Raw genomic sequence first — 8,846 nt, 5'->3', positions numbered from 1 at the left:
AGTAATTCTCTAAAGATAGAATGTAATGAATGACGATAGTAAAAAGGCTAAAGATAAATATGAGCTTATATGTATGTGTGCCCATGAGAGGCTATTGAACCAGAGCTTATATGGCCGGGTAGAATATAGTGTATATATATATATATATATATATATATATATATATATGTGTGCGCGCGCGCACTACAATTGGGTACGAATAACCCTGAGCCTTGGTAGGGCCAGGTATGACACTGAGCCTTGGTAGGGCCAGCTATGTGAAACACCGAACCTTCGTAGTCGGGTATGCTAGATAAAAGCTATATATATGTGACATCAATATGGGTACGAATAAGCTATATATATATGACATCAATATGAGTACGAAATTGTTAAGATTATGTAAGCGCCAAGTAAAGGCTATGTATATGCAATGTATATGATATGAGCATGAGCATGAAAGTAAATATGAATACGAATATGGAAATGGATACGAAAGGTAAATGAGCACGAATATGGATATATGTATGCGAATACGCAATAGAAATGGAACGTCCCTATGGAAAGCAAGTAAGTGCTATGACGATGATGCTATTATCTCCCATCCTATGTTATTTCATATGTTGTCTATGATGCTTTCATATTGATATTGATCATGCTTTACATACTCGATGCATTCTTCGTCTTGACGTCCTTTTGTTTGTGGAATTTGCGTCATGCCGCGCAGTGGCAAGGAACGAGACTTGATCCATAGCATTTGTATTTTCTCGGGGACTACATAGCGGAGCTCGATTTCATTCGGGCTATGACTTTTGGTATAGATTCTTTTGTGTATATATTCATGGGCACGGCGGGGTCTGTCCCGCCCATATGTTATGATATGACGTACCCTTCTTAGAGGCTCGTAGACATGTGTATATGGTTAGATATGTTCGGCCTTGTCGGCCTATATTTTGGGATATTATTTTGATAGCCTTGTCGACTTATGTACATTTATATGGGCATATTGTTAATGATGATCTAGATGTGTTGTTTCCCAATGAGATTAGAATGATGATGAATGAAAAGCATGATTTGACTATGTGGCTCACCTAGATGTGATGTATAAGTATGCTAAGGGGTTCCCGGGTGGGCTAGCACCTGGTGCTCGTCGCAGCCCTCCGGTTGGGTCGTGACAGAATGACATCATCCTAAATGTCCTGTAGCCTCCTGTTTATAAGTGTGGTGCACAACACGTCCATAAACAACACTCTACTAGACACGGTCTGTAGACAACCCTAGGACGGAACTGCTCTGATACCACTTCTGTCACGATCCAAACCGATGAGTCGTGACGAGTGTCTGACCTTTAGCGACCAAACACCCCTAAACACATGTCTGAAATATACTGAACATCAAGGGCCCATAAATGGCAGGAACTGATCTCATAAAAGGGAAACATCATTACTCTGTACAATCTTTATATACACATACATAGTGAAGACAGTGCGGCCCAGCTTGCCACTACATATACTGTAGACAAAAGAATGGAAGCCGACAAGGCTACATCATCTGACTAATACATACACTGTCTACAGACCTCTATAAGAATGAAAGCTGTAGAAAGGACGGGACAGGGCCCCGTCATACCCATATGCATACACATCTCAAAAGGGTGGCATACCAAAACTTACTGCAGCCCCGGATCAAATGGAGCGCACCGACCACGCGCTAGATCTAGAGGTCCCTCACCGAGGCTGGACCGCTTTGTCGGTCTACCTATACTGCGAGCATGAACGCGGCACCCAGAGCAACGGGGGAGTCAGTACGGATAATGTACTGAGTATGTAAGACATAAGAACAATACATATATATATATATATATATATATATATATATATACAAGAATCATGGATAAGAGTTGAACTCATAAGCTGAAATGTCTATCTGCATGTACTTGTATGAACTAGTATCTGTATGTATACTGCATAATACGTATGGCAACAATGCCCGCGCGGGCACATAATATGCATGCTCATGCCTATCAATGAAGGTCATACATCTATATATGTGTGCGTATATAACGCCTGATATATGTGCGTATATAATGCTGTCTCTTTTCTCATATCATATCAGCCTCTCTGCGGCCATCATCATATACGTTGCTATGGTACTTACAGCCTGATTCTCATATCAGCATCATAGGGTAATGCGTGTATAACGCCTGTATCTCTTTTCATACTTTACATATATCTAATATTCGCGTATATAAGGCCTTCTGGTCATGGGTCAATGTATATAAATATATAATGAGTGTAATGCATGAATAAACTGTATGCATAGAACTAGCAACACAAGACTGGACCCATGTATAAAAGGATCACTCATAAACGGGGTACACGAGTATCAAAGACTGAAGTACTCCTAATGCTTCTAGGAATAGAGTAATATGAAAGCTCGCTTACTCACTTGTTGGATCATACCATAGGATCATGCCAAAGGAAAGAAAGGATAGCCTTAACATACCTCGAAGTATACTCAATCGTCCAACTTCTACCTCTCGAATTCGCAAGTATACAATTAAGATAGCATAGGCCTCAATTAGACTATTTACCTCGCTTACTAATCATTTTAAATACGGATAGAGCTTGACAATTTATGCGCAGCATTTTCCTTATAAGCTTAACAACTCTTCAACTTCTCATTCGATCCAACATCAACCACAATACCCACAACACGATGACAATACACACACACGCGCGCGCACGCACACACACACACATATGTATGTATGTATATATATATATATATATATATATATATATATATATATATATCAAAATATACTTAAATCCATTTCCAATCATCTCTTAAAATAACCCCAAGTCACTATCTTATCCTTCATCAACTTACCACTCCCACAAATACCTTCTCTTTACTTAAATCACTAAAACTCTTGATAATAAACTCAAATACAAGGGTAGAAATCATTTACATACCTTGAGGGGGTCAAAAATCCCAAGAATCACTTCAAGTCCAACTTCCCTAGCTTTACAACCTTGAAGAAACGCTAGAAGCAACCTTCTTCTTCACAAGCTCGGGTTTACGGGGTCCGGGTCTTGTCAAATCTTCACTAATATGATGGAAAATATTGGGAGAGAATATATTAGGGTTTTTTTGATTTGGAATGGAGGAAAATAAGAAATAAGGTCGTGGCTCCTATATTTATACTTGGAAGCCAAAAAGCTACAGCGGTCCGGTTCGACGAGCGGGTCGACGGCCCGTCGACGGTCCGTCGACTTGCTCCGTTGACCTGCGCCTATAGATGCAAGGCTGCGGGACCCTGTCGACGCTGCACATCGACGGTATGTCGACCATGTCGACGAACCGTCGACGATGACTGGTGTTCTGCAGATTTTTCTAATTCAGTTTAGATCGCGTCGATTCGATTCGTTCAACTTCTAACTCTATAAATTGCCAGGAATATCTGCTGGTACCCTTGTACACGGGATAGGACACTTTCTACCTCTAAACTCGAGCTCGGATCTCTCTTCCAAGGGAATACCTGACTAGGAAACCATAGGTTCGATTACTACGAAAGCGAGGGGTGTAACAATTTGCACATTTCTTTTATTACCGGGTCGATTGCCGGTACCAAACCAAAAGTGAACGAGTACGTATACACGTTCGAGAAACCCGGTCTTAGAGTGGTGACATCGTCATTCTCATTGATAATGATAATCTAAGAAATTAATTCCCAATGACAGTCCGTGCAAACGGTCTCGAGCTTGGAAGCTGTGATTGAGGAGGGGTAGTTTTTGACCATCTCACCCAGTCACTTTGAGTAAGCGCCTTTTTAAGGGTGAAATCTTTGGTAAAGCTATATGAACTGGGGATAAAAGGAAATGCAGTTTCAATGGTGGAGGTTGGAGTTTCTCCAGCTCCGACGCCGTCCCCCGGTTACCACTGGTGGAAGAGCAGATGAGGAGGAAGTTACATGTGAAGCAGCGGAAGATGAAGGTCATATTCCAGCCATTCTTGTAAGTTTTATCAAAGAACAAAGAGTGAAATATTGCAGTTGAATGAAAGAGAGGGGTGAAAAGGGTTTTGACAAGAGAGTTTCGGCTTAAGAAATCGAAGTGAGTAAAGAAAAAATGAGAAGGATTTGAGGCTTTATTGAAGAACTTGTCATCATTACGGAGACGGTTCGAATTTCGAACCGACCGTGTTGACCAATCACATTGCAACACGTTTCCAAAGCGTCAAGATTGAGAGGATGTACATCAAATCAAAAGGGAACGTTTTGTTTTCCCGCCATAAAGATTGACAGTTTTTGAATCGTTTCAAGTTGAAGATAAGATCAAATTTACTTCCCGGCCACATATTAACATTCGACCGGAAAGTGTCTATCTGTGGGTAAAATCTGACATTGCATGTGGCATGAGATGGTATCGACCTATGGTAGAAAGAGATAACTAAGATGCATTTTGTTTGAGAACCCCAAGGGAATCATTCCATGCGCACCCGGAGCAAGGAGTCTGAAGCAATTGTCACGGAGCAGTTATGAACTTTAGGTGTTACATACCAATCCGGATATGTACCCAAATGTTATGCCTTTGTAATTAAGTAGTATTTATTGATCATTACTGTCCATAATTAGGCGCGATTCATGGCTCTATGCAGGTGGATTAGCACTATAAAAGGAGCCCAACATTAGTGTTAGAAGGCATCCAATTCTAGCTTAACAATTTACACTTACGCATACAAACAAATTATACTACCTTTTACTTACTTTTTGTGTCAGGTCCAAAGTGTTCTTAAAGGTTTGAGTGTTCATCCGGAGTCGTCCTCACTGAGAGATTTCTCCAAATTCATACGGCTCAGGCTTTATCTATTACATTCTTGTTTTATACTTACTTGATTTTCTTACTTATCGGTTGCTATTTATTTTTATCTATAGAAAATCAATTCATGTATCCTTTAAATCTCTAAACAAATTCAACTGAACCTTTTTGAGGGCAAACAGAACCGTCATTTACGCTAACTGCTGGTTTACATTATTAGGGATAACATTAACACACATGCAAAGAGGAGTACAAGAAGATAATTAAGTTGTTATATGTAAAGTTGGGCTCAAAAGTTGATAGCAGCCATTTGCTGAACGTTGATGGGGTAGCAATCGGAAGGGGGGCCAGAGTATGCCCTCTGTGCCAAGATGGCATCCACGGCTTGCGTTGGATGAAATGCATCCCAGAATATGTACTTACTCCTGTCTAGGCATGGAAATTGATAGGGTAGGCATGTTATTTGTCCCTGGTTTCTCCCCACTCCACAGCATGCTCTGTCCCACACGTTAAATCCTGCATGCCATCAATTATAAACTACGCAAATTAACGCATATATTGTCAATTTGAAGAGCATAGTAACACTTGGAGTACTTTCTTGACGAAAGGCCTTTCTACTATAAAATTAGTGACTTTGGTACGAAAAAGTAAAAGTTGGTAGACAACCATATAGATTATTTCTAAGATAATTAAAGGGATCTTTCTAAAATAAGCATTAGTTAATAACTTATTAAAAATATTAAGCGACCTATTATAATAGGTTAAACTACCGTGATCGTGTAAGAAAATCTTTTGACTTTCCATGCATATAGTATAAATCTTAAAATGAAATGATAATTTTGATCCTATCCTAGCCGATATAGATATATAGGTTAAACTACCGTGATCGTGTAAGAAAATCTTTTGACTTTCCATGCATATAGTATAAATCTTAAAATGAAATGATAATTTTGATCCTATCCTAGCCGATATAGATATATATGTATATATGTATATATATATGTATATATATATATATATATATATATATATATATATATATATATATATATATCTATATATATTACCATATCTTGCAGGGTTGTTTAAGATATCACCAATAACAGCATAGGTGTTGCCATAAGCAAAAACGGCTCCAGGGTGACTGCCGTTGTTCAATAAGGTGACGAGCGATCTGAGACCCTCATTGAAACTACCAAGTATCTGGTTTACATAATCAACACATCTTCCTGGTGGGGCTTGTCCCGTGGCTAACTGATTCGGAATGCATCCAAGCGGCCCTATTCCTGCTAGCAGGAACTTCCTCAGCCCTACACTATACAACGCCTGCATACACAAGTATTAGTCATATCTGCTAGCTTACCACAAGGGGATCATGAAAAGAAGAAGTAAGTATAATATTATTCACCCACAGCTTACCACAAGTTGCCTTGCATAGTGATTGAGAAGGAGGTTGGCAAACTGTTGGGGATTATAGTTGATACTGGAAGTATAAATGGAAGGCATGAGATAGTTGTTTATGTAGTCATTGCTTCCAAACACCATCACTGCTATTGATTTTGACAGGTATGTGTTTAAATCACCGGGACTCATCATCGTCCTTAACTGACTTAATGTGCTTTCAAAATTTATCACTTGCTGGCTTAACGGGAACCTATCCATCTGTATATACATTCATACATCTATCACTAGAATTGTTTCAAAAGGAGAGAGGAAGAGAAATTAAAGAAGCATATTACATAGTGTTGGCCAGTTTCGTCGAGGATGCCAGCAGCAGCAGATGCATAGTTTACTCCCCCGAGGATTCTACCTCCTCTTGTGCTCGGATCTGCAAACGGTGGAGGAGAAGACATTCCCAACAATTCTCCTGAAACATTCACCATCTTAATTATACTACCAAACATATTAAGTTCGATTAATGTCCTTATGTGTTTCAATTTGACCATTATCATAGATAAACGATGTTTAATGAAAGAGTGCAAATATTAGAAAGTAAATTACCAAGAATATCGACAAAAGTTTTGCCATTGGAAAATCTGCCAGTAGGTAGTCTATTGTTGAAATCAATGCCATAAGGGAAGTAGTTTGATTTGGCAATAGAATTGATGAAATTGTTATTCCCATTATCAACCAGGGAGTCACCAAATACCCATAGAGCAGTAGGTGCGCCGTGTACTGATGAGCAGTACACAAGAAGAAGAACAAACAAACACATCATCGAGGACCTCTTCATTTTAATTTTAACGTTAATGGATGTAGATTTTATGATCTTTCCTTCCTTACTTTAATTTCCCCTCTTCATCATATTCTACTTTGGATTAATATAAAAGATGGCCAAATTACTTTACATGTTGTAACACTATATCTTGTGAAACCGTTTAGCAGTACCATATGCAAGGCGGTACCAGAAAATCTTACTTTTGCTATCGGACTTTTCCTGATTTTGGTATCTTCTTTTCTTTTTCTCACGTCTAGTTCGTTTAGCTTTTGGTTGTTTGTTCAAGTCATTCAATTAAGGATATATATTAGCAAGGCACATGTGATGAAGTTTTCTGTTGAATGTTGGGGGGTTTTCTGTATGCCCTTTAATATTTTATACTATATGGTCCATACTTATATGTTGCAAATTAAAAGAGCTCCTTATCTTGTCTCTTGTTGATTGATATAAACACAATCTAACACTAATGGAAAATCTTAGTAGCTCATCACTATCTGAACTTTCACCTTGTTGATGAGGGTTCGATTCCTCATCTTGTAATTTCCTTCTCCATTTCTCCTTCCCGTACCGGCAGTTTTAAAAAAAAAAAAAAAAAAAAGAAGCTAACACTAATACGACACACTTATCGAACGAATATGACTGAATTGAACTATACTCAAGTAGAAACAAGTGAGCTCCTGACCTAATTGGCTACACTTGTACTTTGCTCATTTTTGTATCTTAATCAGAACTTTGTGTAGACCATAAGCAGGGGCGGATTTAAGTGGAGGTGAGGGTGTTCCTCGGCAAAAAGTTACAGTATATATATTGGATAGATTTTCTTTGTTTATTTACGTATATTAACTTTTGAACACTCTGAACATAAGCTAAAGGTTAGCTCAAGCAGTCCAGGATGTTCAAAATTGTATCTAGCATCCTAGGTTTGATCCCATCAACAACATTAATTTTTATATTTAACTTTTGTTATTTTTTTTTTCGAACCTCACAGTGAAAATCCTAAATCCGCCATTGACCATAAGTCCTCAGTTTTACTAAATATAAGTCTTGATTATATGCTTGCATTTTAAATATTAGAATAAGACATGGGCCTAATGTTTTATCAATAAAAACATCTACTCTATCTGTTTCAAAAAGATTGTCATATTTACTATTTGAACAGTCAAAGAATATATTTTTTTAACCATAATTTTTTCTAAATATATTGAATTGGTAACTATTGTGAATTATAATAGTACCTTTTATGTAGTTTCTAAATATGAGTAATTTTTATTTCAAAAAAATTAAAGATTATATATCTGAATTCACACCTTAAAACATTAGTTAGTTTGACCCTTATAATCCGAAACATGACAGTCTTTTTGGAATGGAGGGAGTACTATTTGTTTTTATTCAAACAAAAATTCTACGTATTTGTTTGATCAATAAAACAGTCCATTAATTTTATAATAATAAATGTTGCTTGACAATATTCACATTGAAGTGTCAAATAGCAGCTATTACTAGCTCCAATCCGTTTTTGCTGTTAGAGTGACCTTGGTGTTCTTTTGTGTTCCTCACTACTTCACATGGTGACCACATCACGTACCAGAGTAGGAAAAAGTTTTTTCTTTCCCTTCAAATTTATCTATTTTGGTTGATCAAATTTTTTCGTATTAATGCTATTTTAAACCTTACATTTTATCTTTTCAATTAATTAGATATTTTTAATCGAACCCGAGCGCTTAAGTTACTTTCATAACCAGTCCGCTAAAGTTAAATCTAAATACATTTAAATTTTAAACACTTCCTGATGCCTCTTACAATCACATAAAGAAAGGGGAAATTTA

At 37.6% G+C, this 8,846-nt stretch overlaps 1 protein-coding gene across 1 annotated transcript; it reads right to left on the bottom strand.

Moving 5' to 3' along the window:
• Nucleotides 1-4,992: 4,992 nt before the first annotated feature.
• On the bottom strand, nucleotides 4,993-7,228 carry LOC132051121 (GDSL esterase/lipase At1g71250). The gene is made up of 5 exons (XM_059442398.1): nucleotides 6,804-7,228; nucleotides 6,542-6,669; nucleotides 6,222-6,464; nucleotides 5,870-6,128; nucleotides 4,993-5,318 (listed from the first exon to the last, which is right to left on the bottom strand). Exons 1-5 carry the CDS (start codon nucleotides 7,033-7,035, stop codon nucleotides 5,092-5,094), a joined length of 1,089 nt encoding a protein of 362 aa, XP_059298381.1. The 5' UTR covers nucleotides 7,036-7,228; the 3' UTR covers nucleotides 4,993-5,091.
• Between the last annotated feature and the right edge of the window lie 1,618 nt (nucleotides 7,229-8,846).

The sequence above is a fragment of the Lycium ferocissimum genome, chromosome 3 (genome assembly GCF_029784015.1).
Source record: "Lycium ferocissimum isolate CSIRO_LF1 chromosome 3, AGI_CSIRO_Lferr_CH_V1, whole genome shotgun sequence".
Taxonomy (NCBI): domain Eukaryota; kingdom Viridiplantae; phylum Streptophyta; class Magnoliopsida; order Solanales; family Solanaceae; genus Lycium; species Lycium ferocissimum.
Note: the sequence above shows the minus strand (reverse complement) of the source record. Positions and strands in the feature narration are given on the sequence as shown.